Here is a 22,227-nt window from a genome sequence, read left to right as displayed (position 1 = left end):
AAGCTGATGAGTGCGCTGACAGGGTCCGCGACTGTGAGCTTTCTGAAGGGGGAGGGTGATAAGGCAGAGTTCATGGTACATGTTGATACCAATGACATAGATAGAAAGAGGGATGAGGTCTTGCATCAAGAATTCAGAGAGTTAGGCAGTAGACTAAAAAGCAAGACCTCTCGGGTTGTAATCTCAGGATTACTCCCAGTGCCATGTGCTAGTGAGCACAGAAATAGGAGGATGGTACAGATGAATACGTGGCTTAAGAGTTGGTGCAGGAGGGTGGGATTTAGATTCCTGGATTACTGGGACCATTTCTGGGGAAGGTGGGACCTGTACAAGCGGGACTGTCTACATCTGAACCAGAATGGGATTAACATCCTTGTGGAACATCCTTGTGGAACATCTTGCTAGTGCTGTTGGGAGGAGTTTAAATTAACTTGGCAGGAGGAGGGGACACAGACTGTTAGCAGAATAAGGGCATGGAATCATACAGCAAAACAGAGGGAGCGCAGCTGTATTAAGTTTCAAGGGAGTAAGGCCAGGTTGGACAGCCTCGACTTTAACGCCAGGAGTATTGCAGGTAAAACGGATGAATTGAGGGCAATGATTGACACGTGGAAGTGTGATATAGTAGCCATCACAGAGGCATGGTTGAAGGAAGGACACGATTGGCAACTCAACATTCCAGGATATTGAATCTTCAGGCGAGACAGGGGAGGAGATAAAAGAGAAGGCATTGCATTATTAGTTAAGGAGTAAGTTACTACAGTAAGGAGAGATGATATCTTGGAGGGGGCATCAAATGAAGCTTTGTGGGTAGAGCTTAGGAATAAATAAGGGGCAGCCACATTGTTAGGTGTTTATTATAGACCCCCAGATAGTCAGAGGGATACTGAGGAGCAAATATGCGCTCAGTTTGTGGAGGTGTGTAAAAACAACAATAGGGTCATATTAGGTAATTTCAACTTTCCCAACATTCATTAGAATATCCATAGTGTTAAAGGCTTGGATGGAGTACATTTCTTGAAATGTGCACAGGAGAACTTTTTAAATCAATATGTGGAGGGCCCAACAAGGGAGGGAGCTGTGCTGGACCTGATTCTTGGGAATGAAGCTGGACAGGTGGTTGAGGTGGTGGTGGGGGAGCATTTTAGTGATAGCGATCTGAATATGGTACAATTTAAGCTTGTTATGGACAAGGAATTAGACAAACTGCAAAAAAATTTTTGGATGGGGGAGAGCAGATTTTAGTAAAATAAGACAGGATCTGGCCAAGGTAGACTGGTAACAGCACAAATGGGAAAATCTACAGAAGAGTAGGGGGGAGCATTCAAAAAGGAAATGGCGAGAGTGCAAGCTCAGCATGTTCCCTCGAGGGTGATAGGTAAAAATAACAAGCCCAGAGAACAATGGATGACCAGAGATATTCAGGATACAGTGAGAAGGGAAATAAAGGCTTTTAAAAAATACAATGGGAGCTAATCAGTGGAGGCATTAGTGAGGTATAGAAAGTGCAGGCTGGAGCTCAAGAAAGCAATTAGGAGTGCAAAGAGGGGATGTGTGAAAGCTCTGGCTGGTATAAGTAGGGAAAATCCCAAGATATTCTATGAGTGTATGGGAAGAGGATAACCAGGGAAAGAGTAGGCCCCATTAGGGACCAAGGGGGCAATCTGTGGCGGAGCCAGAGGACATTGGTAGAGTGTTGAATGAATACTTCACATCCGTCTTCACTCAAGAGCATGAGGACGATGGTATGGAATTCAGGGAGAGAGGCTGCGAGGTTCTTGAACAAATTGACAGAGGGAAGGGCAAGGTATTGGAAGTGTTGGCAGCCTTAAAAGTGGGTAAGTCTCTAGGTCTGGATGAATTGTGCCCCAGGCTGCTGTGGGGGGCACGGGAGGAGATTGCAGGGGCTCTGACCCAAATTTTCAAGTCCTCTCTGTCCACGGGGGAGGTGCCAGACGACCGGAGAATAGCTAATGTGGTTCCGCTATTTAAAAAAGGTGTAGAGATAAACCAGGGAACTACAGACCAGCGAGTCTCACATCAGTGGTAGGGAAACTATTAGAGAAGCATCTGACGGAAAGCAGCTATCTTCACTTGGAGAGGCAAAGCCTGAACAAGGATAGTCAGCATGACTTTGTCAGAGGGAGGTCATGCCTAACAAATTTGATTGAATTTTTTGAGGTGGTGACCAGGTGTGTAGACAAGGGTAGTGCAGTCAATGTAGTTTATGTGGATTTCAGCAAAACCTTTGACAAGATCTCACATGGGAGACTTGTAAAGATAAATTCACATAAGATACAGGGTAATTTGATAAAGTGGATTCAAAATTGGCTCAGTTATAGGAGATTTTTTTAGTTTTAGCTTATTTATTTGTTAGTGTCACAAGTAGGCTTACATTAACACTGCAATGAAGTTACTCTGAAAATCCTTTAGATAGAAGGTGATGCTAGAAGGCTGCTTTAGTGACTGGAAGCCAGTGTCCAGTGGCATACCACAGGGATCTGTGTTGGGCCTCCTATTATTGTAATTTATATAAATGACATTGATGACTATGTGGGGGGTAGGATTAGTAAGTTTGCGGATGACACAAAGATTGGACGGAGTGTCTTGGGCTACAAGGTTTGATTTGATTTATTATTGTCACATATTATTAGCATGCAGTGAAAAGTATTGTTTCTTGCACGCTATGCAAAACATACTGTACATAGGGAAGGAAAGGAAAGTGCAGAATGTAATGTTACAGTCATAGCTAGGGTGTAGCGATAGATCAATTTAATGCGCGGTAGGTCCATTCAAAAGTTTGATGGCAGCAGGGAAGAAGCTGTTTTGAATCAGTTGATACATGACCTCAGACTTTTGTATCTTTTTCCCCGACGGAAGAAGGTGGAAGAGAGTATGCCGGGATATGTGGGGTCCTTGATTATGCTGGCTGCTTTGCCGAGGCAGCAGGAAGTGTAGACAGAGTCTGGTTTCAGTGATGGATTGGGCTTCATTCATGACCTTTTGTAATTTCTTGCAGTCTTGGACAGAACAAGAGCCATATCAAGCTGTGATACAACAGGAAAGAATGCTTTCTATGGTGCATCTGTAGAAGTTGGTGAGAATTGTAGCTGACATGCCAAATTTCCTTAGTCTTCTGAGAAAGTAAAGGCGATGGTGGGCTTTCTGATCAGGACAGGTTGTTGGTGACCTAGACACCTAAATACCTGAAGCTCTCGACCATTTCTACTTCGTCTCCATTGATATAGACAGGGGCATGTCCTCCACTATGTTTCCTGAGTTCAATGACTTCAGATATAGACGGAATGGTCAAATGGGCAGATAAGTGGGAGATGGAATTTAACCCTGAAAAGTGTGAGGTGATACACTTTGGAAGGAGTAATTTGACAAAAAAGTACTCAATGAATGGTAGGACACTAAGAAGTTCTGAGGAACAAAGGGACCTTGACGTGTTTGTCCCAGATCTCTGAAAGCAGAAGGGCATGTTAGTAGGGTGGTGAAAAAGGCACACGGGACACTTGCCTTTATTAATCAAGGCATAGATTACAAAAGCAGGGAAGTCATGTTGGAGTTGTATAGAACTTGGGTGAGGCCACAGCTAGAGTACTGTGTGCAGTTCTGGTGGCCACATTATCGCAAGGATGTGATTGCACTGGAAGAGGTGCAGAGGAGATTCACCAGGATGCTGCCTGGGATGGAACATTTAAGTTATGAAGAGAGGTTGCATAGGCTTGGATTGTTTTTGTAGAGCAGAGAAGTCTGAGGGGGGCGACCTGATCCAGGTGTATAAGATTATGAGAGACATGGGCTGAGTGGATAAGGAGCAGCTGTTTTCCTTAGTTGAAGGGTCAGTCACGAGGAGACATAGGTTCAAGGCGAGGGGAAGGCGGTTTAGGGGGGGGGGGGGATGTGAGGAAAAAACTTTACCCAGAGGGTGGTGACAGTCTGGAACGTGTTGCCTGGGAAGATTCTATGGTGGTAGAGGTGGGTTGACTCACATCCTTTAAAAGATGTCTGGATGAACACTTGGCACATCATAATATTCAAGGCTATGGGCCAAGTGCTGGCAGATGGGATTAGGTGGGAGGTCAGGTATTTCTGATGTGTCAGTGTGGACTCGATGGGCCTCTTCTGTGCTGTATGATTCCATGAGATACCACAAGAAATAAGGACCTCCCCTAGGTGAATACAGGGTCCAGGTCCTGATAAGTTACTCAATTGTGTTATTATAAGAGATAAAATTCAAAGGGTAAGGAAACAAAGCATTTTGATAACAATACTCTAAGGAAAGGGAGACATTAAAAATTGCAAAAACTACCAAGGAACTGAACTCCTACCACATAACTTCAAGGTGTGGCAGAGAATCATGGAAAAAAAGTGGGAATCCACGAAGGTCAACTGGATTCATGCCTGGAAGAATCACCATTGATGCCATTTTGAGACAAATGATGGAAAAATATTGACGAGGTCAATGCAACATGAAGATTGTATTAATCAATTGAGGAAGAAATCTGAACTTGAATCATCTGAAGATGAACTAGAATTTGTGGAGTCCCTGAGAAGTATGTACGACTATTACAAGACACATACAAAGAGCGCTAGAAGAAGCAGTGTGGGGGAGAGACAGAATTTCAAAGCCAAAAGTTGGATTGTACCAAGGACTGGCACTAAGCAAACAAGATGTGAACTATGGTCAATGATGCTATATAGTGAGGACGATGCAAAACTGAGTGAATATCTGAGAGCTGCACTCAAAAATAGGGTTATGCAGACCAGTAGACCGTCAGTTTGAGCCAACTGAAGAAGAGTTAAGTAAAGGTATAAAGTTAACGGCTGAAGACTTGGAGAAAGTGAGTCGTTTCAAGTACCATGGGTCAGTGGTGGCAGAAGATAGAAGTATGAAAATGGAAATTAAGCAAAGGATTAGTTCTGGTTGGAGTGATTGGCAGAAGTGCAGTAGAGTTAAGGTGAAACTGAAAGGAATAATTTGCAGGATAATTTTGAGACTGGACTTATGTTGTGCAGAAACTTGGCATAATCAAAGAGAGAACAACAATTGGATACTAATGACATGTGGGTGTGGAGATGAACATGCAAAGTAACAAGACAGGATAAAATCAGGAACCAGCGCATCAGAGGGCTAGTGAAGATTGTGGAAGCTTTGAAGTAGCCATGAAGAGATTGAAATGTGTGGTCATTTATTGTGGACAGAGAAAGGAAATGTAGTGAGGTGACTGATGGAGATGGAACTGCCAGAAAGAGGAGGAAAGTCTAAGAGCAAATGAAAAGATCCGGTGGTGAGAGACTTGACACAACAGAATTGGAAGAGGGTTGTGATTGACAGTGGAGGTGGATGGAGAAGGGTGATCAACCAACATTGTGGTGATCCCAAGTAAAATGGGAGAAGCCAAAAGAATATAATGGGCTTGGATATGAAATGGTTGGTACCCTTGAGTTCAACTTATTTACATTCAATGTCAGATACTACTTTCTGAAATGAAACTGGGAATACAGTCTTCCAATGTCAGTTTAAGGGAAGGTTAGTTTAAGCTGCATGTGTAGATTAGGTATTTTAAATTACATCCTGCCTTTGAATGAAGTGATTACCATATCCACTTAGAATGCAGCCTACAGCATCAAGTTACTTAAACTCAGGAATTTTATAATTAATAGTCACTTGGTAGCACAGAACTCTTGTTTGCTGTAAAAAAAAGAGAGACTTGCACTCATCAGGAGAACTGTTACCGGGGAACAACAATTTATATTGCATGTGGGGAAAATGCTGATTGGTTGGCAAGTGAACTCTGTTGAAGAGGTTGCCATGGAGAATGCAGCATGGAACAATTAACTGCCCAGATTTGTTGATTCTAGTTGGTCAAGGCCCCTGGGGGGAATAACTGTTATGATGTGGAGATGCCGGCGTTGGACTGGGATAAACACAGTAAGAAGTCTCACAACACCAGGTTAAAGTCCAACAGGTTTATTTGGTAGCAAAAGCCACCAGCTTTCGGAGCGCTGCCCCTTCATCAAGTGAGTGGGAGTTCTATTCTATACAGAATAATTATTTTGTAAATTGAGTTTGTGTCTTTATATGCCCTGTTTGTGAATAGAATTCCCACTCATCTGATGAAGGGGCAGCGCTCAGAAAGCTAGTGGCTTTTGCTACCAAATAAACCTGTTGGACTTTAACCTGGTGTTGTGAGACCTCTTACTGGGATTAACTGTTCCCTAAGCTTTGGTTTAGTTAAAAAAAAGAGCAATATGTGACCATGTGCCTACTGCCTGCAAAGAACAGGGCTTTGCGTGTAAATATATGTAGCTTCCAGCATGCTTAAATATGCCACACTGCGAGCTTGACTGAAAAGAGGAAGCAAAGAGGAAGGAAACACTGGGTCCAGTTCAGCTCTAGAAAGTCTGTTGAGGCACACAAAGGCCAAGGCGCCCCTTTGAAGATAAGAATCTGAAATGTTAATTATGCTCACTAATAGCTTGCAGTTTTGTCTTCCACAACAGAAGTCAAACGTTTAATCCAGGTAATGAGGGTCTTTGTTGGAGAGCCAGCAAGAGCCCCTTTGGGACAGGCCCACTGCATTAAGTGCCACTTAATGGCCAGTGATGGACTTCCAAAGATGAAGGACCCAAGGAGCAGAAATGCTGTCCATCCCTCCTCCTCTGCCATCATGAGAGTTGCCAGCTCTTCACTGTCACCAAGAGTGTCACCAAGAAGCAGTGTCAGCTCCCAGTAATGCACCCACCAGAAGCCTAGGATCAGTGAGGGACCCAGACCACAGATCTGTGGGGACAGAATGGAGCTCATGGGGATGGCTTGCTGGCTAGGGGTTGGCTCTCAGCAGACGACCCCCTTTCTCAATTCCAGGTCTCTTGATTTGGTACTGAATGCTTTTGAATGAGGGACTCTCTTGAAAGGTGGTAAGCAAACATGAGGGGGCTTGATTTTCAGGTTTCCTGCATGGCAACAGCCTCACCACCACTTGTTGATTACCAGTGACGGTGGGATGAGACCCTTAGTGGGCATTCATTCAGCCTGAAAGGCTGTCCATGTGCAGTTTCACCTTGCACTTAATTAAGGCAGAGGCAGGAAGTGGGCATCCTGCACACTCTAGTTCAATTAAATGCCCTGTCTATAAATACCTCAGGAGAAGGCATGAAACTCCACTCACTTTGCCAGCATACTTATATTAATGATAGCAAAGTAAACAAATTGGTTTCATTCAATTTTCTGCCACTGAAGTATTAAACAGTATTAATTTGGCCAACAGGGCAAACATATGTGGGGACACATGCATGAGTATTGTATCCAATTTATTTGTTGTTCCACAGGACCAGGCTGAGGAGAAGGCAGTTGGTTTGTTCACTACATTTATTTATTTATTTTAAGTTAAATTTGTGTAAAAAAATCGGAGGTTTTTTTTAAAACAGGAAGTGGGCCCAGCAGGAGTCTGGGAAGGTTTTTGGAGGGTTTAAAAGTAGGCCGCACTTTTGAGCGGGCAGCAGAGTGAGCAGGAGGCAGAGTGAAAGCTGTAGGGCTTTGGCTCACAGGGCTTAGGCAGAAAGGGCGAGCAGGGGTGAGTTAATTCATTTTTTGCTGTTTCTACCTGGTACTGGCAAGGTATCTAGAGGGGATGGGTGTGAAGGCAGTGCAATGTTCCTCTTGCACTATGTTCAAGGTGAGGGACGACGTCAGTGTCCCTGCTGATTATACCTGTGAGAAGTGCATCCATCTGCAGCTCCTCCAAAACCGTGGAAGGGAACTGGAGCTGGAGTTGGAGGAACTTAGGATCATTAGGGATGCAGAGATGGCCATAGACAGAAGCTTCAGGGATACAGTTACTCCGCGGAATGAAAATAGATGGGTGCCGGTGAGAGGGGCTGGGAAGAAGCAGTCGGTGCAGGGATCCCCTGTGGTCGTTCCCCTTAGCAATAAGTATTCCGCTTTGGATACGGTTGAGGGGGACGACATACCAGTGGTGAGCCGCAGTGAGAGGATCTCCGGCACTGAGTCCGTCCCTGTGGCTCAGGAGGGTAAGGAGGAGAGTGGGAGGGCAATAGTTATTGGGGACTCGTTAGTTAGAGGGATAGATAGGAGGTTCTGTGGCAGCAAAAGAGACTCGAGGATGGTTTGTTGCCTAGCGGATGGCAGGGTCCGTGACGTCTCGGACCGTGTTTTCTGGATTCTTAAGGGGGAGGGGAAACAGTCACAAGTCGTGGTACACATTGGTACCAACGACATAGGTAAGAGAAGGGACGGGAATTTAAAACAGGAATTTCGGGAGCTGGGCTGGAAGCTGAGAGCAAAGACAAAACATGTGGTCATCTCTGGTACGCTACCGGTGCCACGTGATAGCGAGTTGAGGAACAGGGAGAGAGTGCACTTAAACATGTGGTTGCAGGGATGGTGCAGGAGGGAGGGTTTCAGATACGTGGACAATTGGAACACGTTCTGGGGAAGGTGGGACCTCTACAAACAGGACGGGGTGCACCTGAACCAGAGGGGCACCAATATCCTGGGAGGGAAATTTGCTACGGCTCTTCAGGGGGATTTAAACTAATTTGTCAGGGGAGTGGGAAAAGGAGTTGTAGTCCGGAAGTCAGTGTTGAGGGTGGTGAGATATTGGGGAAGGTATCAAGGTCAAGGGTGGGTACCGGTAGACAGGAAGATGGGTTGAAGTGTGTCTACTTCAATGCAAGGAGCATCCGGAACAAGGTGGATGAACTTGGGGCGTGGATTGCTACTTGGGACTACGATGTTGTGGCCATTACGGAGACGTGGGTAGAACAAGGACAGGAATGGTTGTTGGACGTTCCGGGGTATAGATGTTTCAGTAAGTGTAGGGAAGCTGGTAAAAGAGGTGGAGGAGTAGCATTGTTAATCAAGGATAGTTTAACGGCTGCGGAAAAGCACTTTGAGGGGGATATGCACACTGAGGTAATATGGGCTGCAGTTAGAAACAGGAAAGGAGCGGTCACGTTGCTAGGAGTTTACTATAGGCCCCCAAATAGTAATAGAGATGTGGAGGAAGAAATTGCAAAGCAGATTATGGATACGTGTGGGGGTCACAGGGTAGTTGTCATGGGGGACTTTAACTTTCCAAATATTGATTGGAACCTTTGTAGGTCAAATAGTTTGGATGGGGCACTTTTTGTGCAGTGTGTGCAGGAGGGTTTCCTGACACAATATGTGGATAGGCCGACAAGGGGTGGGGCCACATTGGATTTGGTACTGGGAAATGAACCGGGCCAAGTGTTAGATTTGGTTGTGGGAGAGAACTTTGGAGATAGTGACCACAATTCGGTGTCTTTTGTTATTGCAATGGAGAGGGATAGGGCCGGACGGCAGGGCAAGGCTTACAATTGGGGGAGAGGTAATTATGATGCGATTAGGCAAGAATTAGGGGGCATAAGATGGGAACAGAAACTGTCAGGGAAAGGCACTGATGAAAAGTGGAACTTTTTCAAGGAACAAATACTGGGTGTCCTTGATAGGTATGTCCCTGTCAGGCAGGGAGGAAATGGCCGAGTGAGGGAACCGTGGTTCACAAAAGAGGTGGAATGTCTTGTGAAAAGGAAGAGGGAAGCTTATGTAGGGATGAGGAAACAAGGTTCAGATGGCTCGATTGAGGGTTACAAGTTAGCAAGGAATGAGCTGAAAAAGGGGCTGAGGAGAGCTAGGAGGGGACATGAGAAGTCCTTGGCGGGTCGGATCAAGGAAAACCCCAAGGCTTTTTACTCTTATGTGAGGAATAAAAGAATGACCAGGGTGAGGTTAGGGCCGGTCAAGGACAGTGGTGGGAACTTGTGTATGGAATCAGTAGAGATAGGCGAGGTGATGAATGAATACTTTTCTTCAGTGTTCACCAAGGAGAGGGGCCATGTTTTTCAGGAAGAGAAGGTGTTACAGGCTAATAGGCTGGAGGAAATAGATGTTCGGAGGGAGGATGTATTGGCAGTTTTGAATAAACTGAAGGTCGATAAGTCCCCTGGGCCTGATGAAATGTATCCTAGGATTCTTTGGGAGGCGAGGGATGAGATTGCAGAGCCTTTGGCTTTGATCTTTGGGTCCTCGCTGTCCACGGGGATGGTGCCAGAGGACTGGAGAGTGGCAAATGTTGTTCCTCTGTTTAAGAAAGGGAATAGAAATGACCCTGGTAATTATAGACCGGTTAGTCTGACTTCGGTGGTTGGTAAATTGATGGAAAGGGTCCTTAGGGATGGGATTTACGACCATTTAGAAAGATGCGGATTAATCCGGGATAGTCAGCACGGGTTTGTGAAGGGCAAATCGTGCCTCACAAATTTGATAGAATTTTTTGAGGAGGTAACTAGGTGTGTTGATGAAGGTAGGGCGGTTGATGTCATATACATGGATTTTAGTAAGGCGTTTGATAAGGTCCCCCATGGTCGGCTTATGATGAAAGTAAGGAGGTGTGGGATAGAGGGAAAGTTGGCCGATTGGATAGGTAACTGGCTGTCTGATCGAAGACAGAGGGTGGTGGTGGATGGAAAATTTTCGGACTGGAGGCAGGTTGCTAGCGGAGTGCCGCAGGGATCGGTGCTTGGTCCTCTGCTCTTTGTGATTTTTATTAATGACTTAGAGGAGGGGGCTGAAGGGTGGATCAGTAAATTTGCTGATGACACCAAGATTGGTGGAGTAGTGGATGAGGTGGAGGGCTGTTGTAGGCTGCAAAGAGGCATAGATAGGATGCAAAGCTGGGCTGAAAAATGGCAAATGGAGTTTAACCCTGATAAATGTGAGGTGATTCATTTTGGTAGGACTAATTTAAATGTGGATTACAGGGTCAAAGGTAGGGTTCTGAAGACTGTGGAGGAACAGAGAGATCTTGGGGTCCATATCCACAGATCTCTAAAGGTTGCCACTCAAGTGGATAGAGCTGTGAAGAAGGCATATAGTGTGTTAGCTTTTATTAACAGGGGGTTGGAGTTTAAGAGCCGTGGGGTTATGCTGCAACTGTACAGGACCTTGGTGAGACCGCATTTGGAATATTGCGTGCAGTTCTGGTCACCTCACTATAAGAAGGATGTGGAAGCGCTGGAAAGAGTGCAGAGGAGATTTACCAGGATGCTGCCTGGTTTGGAGTGTCGGTCTTATGAGGAAAGGTTGAGGGAGCTGGGGCTGTTCTCTCTGGAGCGGAGGAGATTGAGGGGAGACTTAATAGAGGTTTATAAAATGATGAAGGGGATAGATCGAGTGAACGTTCAAAGACTATTTCCTCGGGTGGATGGAGCTATTACAAGGGGGCATAACTATAGGGTTCATGGTGGGAGATATAGGAAGGATATCAGAGGTAGGTTCTTCACGCAGAGAGTGGTTGGGGTGTGGAATGGACTGCCTGCAGTGATAGTGGAGTCAGACACTTTAGGAACATTTAAGCGGTTATTGGATAGGCACATGGAGCACACCAGGATGGTAGGGAGTGGGATAGCTTGATCTTGGTTTCAGATGAAGGTCGGCACAACATCGTGGGCCGAAGGGCCTGTTCTGTGCTGTAATGTTCTATGTTCTATGTTGTAATAACCGCAGATTATGACATCATTTATAACTAGAAGGCAGTAAAGGGAAAGTCTGATTGTAAGGTATGAGAGCTTCAAGCTTTTAGGTGTCCAGATCACCAACAACCTGTCCTGGCCCCTCATGCCGATACTATAGTTAAGAAAGCCTACCAATGCCTCTACTTTCTCAGGAGACTAAGGAAATTTGGCATGTCAGCATCGATTCTCACCAACTTTTACAGATGCACCATAGAAAGCATTCTTTCTGGTTGTATCACAGCTTGGCATGGCTCCTGCTCTGCCCAACACCGCAAGGAACTACAAAAGGTCGTGAATGTAGCCCAATCCATCACGCAAACCAGCCTCCCATCCATTGACTCTGTCTACACTTCCTGCTGCCTCAGAAAAACAGCCAGCATAATTAAGGATCCCACGCATCCGGACATTCTCTCTTCCACCTTCTTCCGTCGGGAAAAAGATATAAAAGTCTGAGGTCACGTACCAACCGACTCAAGAACAGCTTCTTCCCTGCTGCCATCAGACTTTTGAATGGACTTACCTTGCACTAAGTTGGTATTTCTCTACACCCTAGCTATGACTGCGACACTACATTCTGTACTCTCTCGTTTCCTTCTCTATGAACGGTATGCTTGTCTGTATAGCGAAGAAACAATACTTTTCACTATATGTTAATACATGTGACAATAATAAATCATATCAAGTATAGTGGAGCTGTTGAACCAGAGGAAATATTTAAAGCAGGTCTGAAGTTTGTAACAGTAACCTAAAAATACAAAACCAGTTTAAAAGCCATCTATAACTGCATGGTTACACATACTTGTTCGCGACTTTGCCACTCTGCTCCATAGCATACAATCACTACCACAGGTAGCGCAAGGAGGCAAGTCCGAAATGCGGGGTCGAACCTCATGCTGTTGGCACCAACCTGATCCACAGAGGCCATTGCAGGCAAAAGGAACATGTCTACACACTTCTTTTTTTTCCTCCCCAACAGAGCAAAAGCTTAGGTAATAGTCATTCGCTGATTCATTCCTTCAGCCCAATGTCTTGACCAGAGATGACCTGCCTGGTTTGAATTTGGCCATCCAAAAGGAGGTCAGTGCTCCTATGTAAAACATTCTCTTTCCTCTACCATTTCATGGAACCTTTTCCTGTATAGCAAAAGTGAAAGCACACCAAAGATGGAAACCACAACTGTTTACATTTTGGTAAACAGTAACGGTATTAAATTAAATATTAAATAGCATTGGTACACTTGGTTTGAAATCTAAGTGTCATTAATCTCCCAAAAGGGCATTTCCTTACTGGCTTCAACACACTGCAGAACTGCTGCAGATTTTTCACCCGATGAAATATACATTTTCCTTCCTTTCACTTGTCTGTGAATATGTTTTCATGGGAAATGGTGGATTTTTTTTCGACATGGCAGCATTGCAATGTATTTAAAGATCAGTCCTTGACATTACTGGGCCCGACACATTCAGGCTTACAGAATGAAAACATCTCATCTCTCCTATTGCAAAACTTTTGATTACATCCCTATGAAGGATGCACACATCCTGTTTGCTCCTTGCTGTACGCTGTGTTGACCTAGTTTCAAAATTCATCAAGACCAGTTAACAGGATATCGAGACATGGTCTCAGCGCCCTATGAAATATACATTTTCCTTCCTTTCACTTGACTGTGAATATGTTTTCATGGGAAATGGCAGATTGTTTTTAAAGACGTGGCAACATTGCATTGTATTTAAAGACCAGTCCTTGAAGTTACCGGGCCCTACGCATTCAGGCTTACAGAATGGAAACATTTAATCTCTCCTAATATCGAAAAGAACTGAGACAAAAATAAACGGTCACCCTGTTGGATGTAAGAAATGGCTACTCAGGCTATCACATGCACAACGATGAATGATGAAAAATGAGTCTAGTTAAAATTTATTTTTAATGGGGATGGTTATTCTAAACAGAATATCTGCACGTGGTCCCTTGGAGCTGTGCATGAAAATCAAAAGGTTGGACCTCTGCTTCATGTTTAGTTTGGATTATGTTTTTGCCTCTGATACTATTGCTACTTGTATTTGAAAAATAGTTTAACCTGGATAAGATGTTCCGGCAGGGCAAATATTTTCCACCTTCTAACCAGATAGGAGATGTAGTGAGCATCCCATGTCACCTTCAGTCAGCAATTTATTGAGTGAGAAACTATTAGTGATAGGTATACTCATTCAATGCCTGCAGACAGTAAATTCAATATAAGGAACGGTAAAAGTCAGCCATTTCTGTCAGAAAGTTAGGAGAGGGAGAAAAAGAGTGAACGGCAGATCATATATTTCACACAGAGGGTTTTGAATAGATTTGCTAGGGAGACCATAAAGGCGGCGATCAGGAACTTGGATCTGGGTTAGCTACATAGGTCAAAATGACCTTTTATAATCCTATGCGTTCTTAAGCCCCTAGGAAGTGTGATCTTTTGAGTGCAAATGACAGCAACAGTTTCCAAGAGAAGTGCTGGAAAAAGCATCAACCATAATTAGAATCACGAACAGTGAGGAACGAATGAGAAATTTGTCTAACATGGAAAACTTTAAGGCTGTTGTTTAATACAGAATGCATGATCTACCAAAAGAAGTCCGAATACATTGGCATATTTCCCCAATTTCCTCTGTTTATTATAAATCTGCGGTAGTTTTCAGTTGAATGGGACTCTAACAAAACTTAATCTTCGTTCTGAGTTCAAACATATGACTTTTAAGGAAATTCTAGCTGTATTAGTTGGGCTCTGTAAATTTTAAAACCAAGATGATGAATGTTTATTTTGTTCAAGATATTGATGGCTGCTCTCTCATGTATGGAGCTAAAAAATTCTCTCAGCCTGGGGTTGTCATGCGTTCAACAAAATAGATGAATCGGAGGTGCTGCAACATCACACTTTTGGGTGTCTGTTGAGTAAGACCTGCTGTTTGTGCATCGGAATGAGGGGGTGGGTGAAAATGAGGAGGAGATTTTATGGTGTTGCAGTGTAGGTGTTGAGAGACAGATGACATAAATTAAACCATCTCAAGTCCCACTAATTAGTTAGAGTAGAGCACTTTAAAATAATACACATATGCTTAAATACAGCATAAAACTTTTCAGCATGGTTTAAAAGGAGTCAAAATGTCACTTGGTAATTTCTACAGGAACTCTAGTTTCACAACACAATTTTAAGTTTTAGCACTGCTCCTCCATTTGGAAATCAGTAAGCTATCTGTCCAAAGCTAGCCACTGCAATCCAACTTTGCCCTTCAAGCTAGGTCAAATACTCCCACTGCACATATATAACTCTCATTAAAAAAAATCATTCTTGGGCAGTGAGGGTTGCTGGCAAGGTCAGCATTTATTATCCACCCCTAATTTTTCTTAAGGTGGTGGTGATGAGCGGCCTTCATGAACTGCTGCAGTCCAGGTGGTGTAGGTGCTCCCACAGTGCTGTTAGGGAGGGAGTTCCAAGATTTTGACCAATCAACGATGAAGGAACAACAAAATAGTTCAAGTTAGGATGGTGGAGGGGAATATGCAGGTGGTGTTCCTTAGCATCTACTTCCTCTGCCCTAAGTGGTAGAGGTCACGGGTTTGGAAGATGTTGTCGAAGGAATGTTGGCGATTACTGCATTGCATCTTATAGATGGTACATACTGCTGCCACTAGAGTACATACATTACCTCATATTTCATTGTATATTACTTTGGGGAGATACTTTTATTTAGCTAGTATAAAATCCGAAGATCGCAAGGCAAGGCCGAAGCGCAAGTGAGGAAGCAACAAGCTTATATTAAGTTTAAAACAAAGTTAGGAATATACAGAGGGCAGTTAGTGCACAGCAATTCAAGGGTTAGGGAGAAAATAGACAGTGAAGAATCACTACAGGAGTTAAGCTGGCAAACTGTGGCACTTGCCCTACAGGTATATAGCGGAAAAACTGGTTGAGGTTTTCAGTGCAGAGCGACACACAAAGGCTGCAACCAGCTGGAGGGTTCACTTACTGACGCTGTTACAGACGGCCAAACAGTACTCTTCGGAGGCAAAGTTGTTTCTGTTTCCTCCGCAGCCTCCATAAATGAACTGTGCACATTTTCCTTCACTGATGTCAAAGTACCATCGAGGTATCATAGCTTGACAAGGCCCAGTTTCTGCTTGCTCAGAGCAAACTTCTGAATACGAAAGATGCAAGGGTTTTAATCAGGGGAGAAAAACAAATTTACAACAAATAAAAACTACCCCTCAAAACCATAGCAACTCAGGTGAATTTGCTTTAGAAACTATGACATCAATTTCACTTCCGTATCTGTAACATTTTGCTATCTTTTCAATTATTCTGATTGAACTCCTTTGGAAAATAACATCCATGATATTGTCAGGTTGATGGGGGTTTTGTCTTGGCCACCATTTGGAGAACTGATGTCGGAACTCTGGTCAGTCCCGTGTGGGAGACCTGATGGAATCAAATGCCCCTCAGACACTCCAAGTGATCAAAGACCAACAGCTCATGCCACTGGTGCAAACAAGAGCCGTGGCTGCTGGCAGAAATGCATCCACCAGAGGTTTAGGATCAACTTGGGACCCCAAGCTGAAGTTGAGTGAAGGTGAAATGGGATCATGACATTGGAGTTTCGAAAGGGGAGGAAATAGAGTGGAAATCGGAGACAAAGTCAGAGGGGTGACTTTAGCAGCCACCCACTTGCCCGATGGGCAGTTTCCTCAATTGAGCAGTTTGCCTGGCTATGAGGGACCCACCCAAAAGACTGCTTGCAAACCTGATAAGGTTTGATGGGCAGTCTTCCAATGGTATGGGAAAGCCTTGTGGCTCCCATTTAATCCTCGAGCCACCACTAAATGGTGGTGGGCTCAGGGTGTGTGTCAGTTGGCTCATTAATGAACCTAACTGACAATCCCACCGCCACCAGTTGGGTATCCCAAGTCAGCCCCTTCTGCTTTAAAATTTACTACCCGCATGGTTCAGTGGTCAATGAAATGACAGTATAGTGGTGTCTACAAATAACATCTACCGAGAAGCCAAAGGTTAGAACATGTAATTCTTTCACGACTAGAACTAAATATAATTATCTTTATTTTGCCTATTGCAAGCATTGCACTGAGAGAGTTTGGACTTCTCATCTGGATGAATGAACATGGTTCCACAGGACAAAGAGTAATTGATCTTAAAATAGCAGCTTAATTGAGCATCCAAACTGGTATGGAAAACTGACAGATCAAATGCTGAGAGTTGGGACACAGTGAACAACCTTTGTCCTGCATTTGGCTCAAGTACAAAACAGTCCCACCTTTTATCACAAACATTTCTCTCCAGTTCCCAACAATGTCACAAGACCATAACCAGAAGAAATTAGGAATTAAGAATTTGGGACCAACTTGAGGATGCAAATCAGTGTAGAAAATGCAGTGTGAAATTCCCTGGACAACTCTCCCAAATAATATAAAGGTTGACTCAAAAGTGATACAGAGATTGGATAACATTCTCAAGCAATGGGATGTAAAAAAAGAGGAAGAAAGAAAAAGTTTATATACAGTTATACAAGGATCAAAACAAGCATTACAATATTTCTTCTCTGCTGTATTAATCTGGGATGCTAGAGGCATCACACTTGGTCACAGCTGCAGTCTACTTTATGCAGCTGGAATTCCCAGTGTTCTTCTATCAAAGCAAGACTGTCAGATAGCTTCAGGGTGCGTTGCACAAATATTTCAACTGCAAATACACAGTAGCAGCCAAAGGTTTTTACTTTCCAGTCTCTTAGGCACCATTTCCCAACAACTCGAATACAAATAACTTGCTGCCTGGCCGCTGTTGTGCAACCTGAAAATTTCCTTCCATTACGGATGTACCTGGCCATTGCAAAAACATTATTAAAGCACATCAATAACTCATTGCATGGGAAACCATGTTCACAAGGCCTACATCTGCTAGCAGTTGGCAATATCCTGTCCCTCAATCTAATTACCCTCCCCCTCTTCACCAAATTTTCTATTTTTTTCCCCATGTTGCACAAAACTAACAGTTCTTCCTGGGATAGGGATGCATGGATTCCATCAGACATTCACTGCATTACTGAAAAGGCCACCAGCAAGTATTAGCCCAGATACTGAACATCGAAATGTAGCCCAATCCATCACGCAAACTAACCTCCCATCCGTTGACTCTGTCTACATTTCCCGCTGCCTCAGCAAAGCAGCCAACATAATTAAGGACCCCTTCGGGAAAAAGATGCAAAAGTCTGAGGTCACATACCAACCGACTCAAGAACAGCTTCTTCCCTGCTGCTGTCAAGACTTTTGAATGGACTTACCTTGCATTAAGTTGATCTTTCTCTACACCTTAGCTATGACTGTAACACTAAATTCTGCACTCTCTCGTTTCCTTCTCTATGAACGGTATGTTTTGTCTGCATAGCGTGCAAGAAACAATACTTTTCACTATGTTAATACATGTGACAATAATAAATCAAATCAAATCAATTATTTTCAACTGTGGATGATTCCACAGAAGAGCTAAATCTCAGTCATCTGGTATGCACTTCTCAGCAGGTACAATCAAACTTAAAAGCTAGACTGATTGTATTTTGCTCCTTAGAACCAGGATACATAGCATGCCAATTACTTCGTGGTTGAGATCAGCTTACCCCTCACCAAGGATCAAACCTGAAGTCGAATTGCTTGTATTTCTCAGTTTTAGACTGAGTGGCTACTTTACACACAAGACCTTTGGGACGCCACCAAGACTTTGCAGTAGAATATTCATGGGGATGATTCCCATCATTTCTCCAGGGTTTTTGAAGCTACAAGAAAAACCACCTTGGACATCATTGACATATAGGTCTTGTAGATTCAATGTAATTCTCATCCTTTATGGGTTGACTAATTAGAAGTTGTACCTGATTGCACAGATTCAACGACAACTGTTTGAAGATGTTTATTTGCTTTCGCAAAGTTCCTAAAATCAACTATAATGAATTGTTTTTGGCAGAGCAGTGCAGGTTTCTTGCTGGTACTGGTTTCAGAACGGAATGCTCCAACTGCCTCAGCCAACAAGCTAATTTAATGAGCTTGCTGAAACATTTCAGCAAGAATGTCATGTTCCTTTCCCATCAGATAAAGTCGGTCTTTGGCAGGCTATGCTTCTCCAAAGCCACACCAGCACCAAACACAACTGAAAAGAAGGATTAGGTAAGCAAAGAGTAAAGCCTGCAGGCACCATCATGAACAAGTTTATTCAGTAGGTTTGAGTCTGCCACTATGTTAAGATGATTCACTTCATGTGCCTCTTCAGAGCTACACAAAGAGCAATTGAATCCGTTTCTGATTCATTCATAGAATCACTATTTTAATTTAGGGTTATGGGAATTAGTCTTATGCTTCTCAATTTAATTTTTTCCTGCAATTGTCTCTAAGCAAACTACTCACACTGGTATTTAGCCCCAAATGTTCAGACCATCATGACAATACTTCTAAATACTTGGTTCACTGAAAAATACTTTAGGAAGGCCTGAATTGTGAAAGGATCTTAGAAATCTAAGTCTCACTTAAGAAGCTTGCCCTCTTTTTAGGTCAAACCAAATAAACAAACTCAGATTAAGTCAGGACAAAGTAAAAGGGGCAGCTCCCCAAAAAGGAGGGGGAACAGCCCGAACAGAAATCAAAGTACAAAGGAAACTTAAAAACATCAAATTAAAATGTGATTATTAGGGTCAATAACGCACCCCAACCCCTGCGGTGCCCAACGGGCGCGGAAGGCGTCAACCGCGCCCGTGGACACCGCATGCTCCCTCTCAAGGGACACCTGGCCGCGAATGTAGCCACGGTAGAGGGGCAGACAGTCAGGATGGACGGCCCCCTCGATCGCCCGCTGCCTGGACCGGTAAATGGCATGTTTCGCCAGGAGCAGGTTCACGAGGAGGTCGCCATCCTGACCCTCCCCTCTCCACACCGGGTGTCCGTAGATCAGGAGCGTGGGACTGAAGTGCAAACAAAACATCAATAAAAGGTTCTTTAGGAAAACATAAAGGGAGTGCAGCCTAAGACACACAACATGGACATGGTCCACGGACTCCACAAGGCCACAGAAAGGGCAGTCTTCGGAGCCCGTGAACCAGTGAATCCTACGGTTGTGCGGCACTGCTGCATGTATCACTCTCCACCCAGGTCCCCGACGTAATTGGGGGAGATCCCTCCGTAGAGGGACGCTAATTATATGGAACATATAGTTTAGATACAGGCCATTCAGTCCAACCAATACCAGCATTTATGCTCTACCTGAGTTTCCTTTAACCAGTCACTAGCATAATCTTCTATTGCCTCTCAAATGTGTCTATACCACTGTATTCCTTTCAACCATACTGTGGTAGCACATTTCACATGAATAGCTATCTTTCACTGCTACTCTTTGATTTTCCATCTTTCAGTCAGCTGGCTATCCATTCTGCTACTTCCCCTCTGACTTCACATGTTCTGATCTTATTAATGTTACGTTGCACCTCGCCCAAGGCCTTTTGGAAATTTAGACACATCACATCTACACTATCCTTGCCGACACTGTTACTTCCTCATGGAATTCAATTAAGTTAGTCAAAAAAGACTTCCCTTTTTGAAATCTACATTGACGAGATGATTCATTATAGCACTGTGTGTCTTGATGTTTTCTATATTCTCCTTCTGTAGGGGTGCCATTATTTTTCCTATTGATGGAAAGCTGATTGGTCCATAGTTTTCTGGCGATGAAATGAGGAAATGGCTGAAACTTTAAATAAGTTTTTTGTGTCGGTCTTCACGGTGGGAGACACAAATAGTTTACCGAATATTAACGATAGAGGGTTGGTAGGAGAGGTACTCAATACAATTAATGTTACCAGGGAGGCAGTGCTTGGTAGACTAACGGGACTGAAGGTGGACAAGTCCCCGGGCCCGGATGGAATGCATCCCAGGGTACTGAAAGAAATGTCAGAGGTAATAGCAGATGCGTTAGTGGTTATTTATCAAAATTCGTTGGATTCTGGGGTAGTGCCGGCGGATTGGAAAACGGCTAATGTTACGCCGCTGTTTAAAAAAGGAAATAGACAAAAGGCGGGTAACTACAGGCCGGTTAGCTTAACGTCTGTAGTTGGGAAAATGCTGGAATCCATCATTAAAGAAGAAATAGCAGGCCATCTGGATAAGAATGGTTTGATTAAGCAGACGCAGCATGGATTCATGAGAGGAAAGTCGTGCTTGACGAACTTGTTGGATTTTTATGAAGATGTGACTAGTGCGGTTGATGGAGGGGAACCGGTGGATGCGGTGTTTTTGGATTTCCAAAAGGCGTTTGATAAGGTGCCTCACAAAAGGTTGCTGAAGAAGATTGGGTCACACGGAGTTGGGGGTAGGGGGTGGGGATTGGCTATCCGACAGGAAGCAGAGAGTCGGAATAAATGGGTGCTTTTCTGGTTGGCAGCTGGTAACTAGTGGCGTGCCGCAGGGATCGGTACTAGGGCCTCAACTATTTACCATTTATATAGACGATCTGGAGGGTAACGACTGAGTGTAGGGTAACAAAGTTTGCAAACGACACAAAGATAAGTGGAAAAGTGAATCGTGTGGAGGGTGTAGAAGGTCTGCAGAGAGATTTGGACAGGCTGAGTGAGTGGGCGAGGATCTGGCAGACGGAGTATAACGTTGACAAATGCGAGGTTATTCACTTTGGAAGAAATAACAGCAAATTAGATTATCTACATAGAAAAAAATTACAACATGCTACTGTGCAAAGGGACCTGGGGGCGCAAAAACCCAGTCTGCAGGTGCAACAGGTGATCAAGAAGGCAAATGGGATGTTGGCCTATATCACAAGGGGGATAGAATATAAAAGCAGAGATGTCTTGCTGCATCTGTACAGGGCATTGGTGAGGCCGCAGCTGGAATACTGTGTGCAGTATTGGTCGCCTTATTTGCGGAAGGATATATTGGCCTTGGAGGGAGTGCAGAGAAGGTTCACCAGGTTGATACCAGAGATGAAGGGTGTTGGTTATGAGGAGAGACTGAGCAGATTGGGTTTGTATTCGCTGGAATTTAGAAGGCTGAGGGGGGATCTTATAGAAACCTATAAGATAATGAAGGGGCTGGATAGGGTAGAGGTGAAGAGATTCTTTCCACTTAGAAAGGAAACTAGAACTAGAGGGCACAGCCTCAAAATAAAGGGGGGTCAGTTTAGGACAGAGTTGAGGAGGAACTTCTTCCCTCAGAGGGTGTGAATCTCTGGAATTCTCTGCCCACTGAAGTGGTGGAGGCTACCTCGTTGAATATGTTTAAATCACGGATAGATGGATTCCTGATCGGTAAGGGAAGTAGGGGTTATAGGGATCAGGCGGGTAAGTGGAACTGATCCACTTCAGATCAGCCATGATCTTATTGAATGGCGGGGCAGGCTCGAGGGGCTAGATGGCCTACTCCTGCTCCTATTTCTTATGTTCTTATGTTCCTTCTTAAAAGTCGACTGTATAATGTGATGGATTCACCAGTCCACTGGCACCACATCTTTCTATCTTTTTCTAAGTATCTGCAATAGTTATTCTGCAGTCTCTTTCCTCATTTCTTACAGATTCCGTGGATGTAATCCAGGCCAGGAGTTTTACCAAGTTTGGCTAGTTTCATGTT

At 44.0% G+C, this 22,227-nt stretch overlaps 1 protein-coding gene across 2 annotated transcripts in view; it reads right to left on the bottom strand.

Annotated features, from left to right (window-relative positions):
- The window catches only part of LOC144506644 (amyloid-beta precursor protein-like), a 189,115-nt gene that overhangs the window by 34,704 nt on the left and 132,184 nt on the right, over positions 1–22,227 (bottom strand). The window contains exon 7 of one of the 2 annotated variants that reach the window (XM_078233034.1): positions 15,573–15,740. The exons of the other annotated variant lie outside the window; for it this stretch is intronic. Within the exon in view, the coding sequence (XP_078089160.1) occupies positions 15,573–15,740 (168 nt within the window). The remainder of the gene's footprint in view (positions 1–15,572; positions 15,741–22,227) is intronic. 2 annotated transcript variants of the gene reach the window in all.

This window comes from Mustelus asterias, chromosome 17 (assembly GCF_964213995.1).
Source record: "Mustelus asterias chromosome 17, sMusAst1.hap1.1, whole genome shotgun sequence".
NCBI lineage: Eukaryota > Metazoa > Chordata > Chondrichthyes > Carcharhiniformes > Triakidae > Mustelus > Mustelus asterias.
This window is presented reverse-complemented; position numbering and strand designations above follow the sequence as displayed.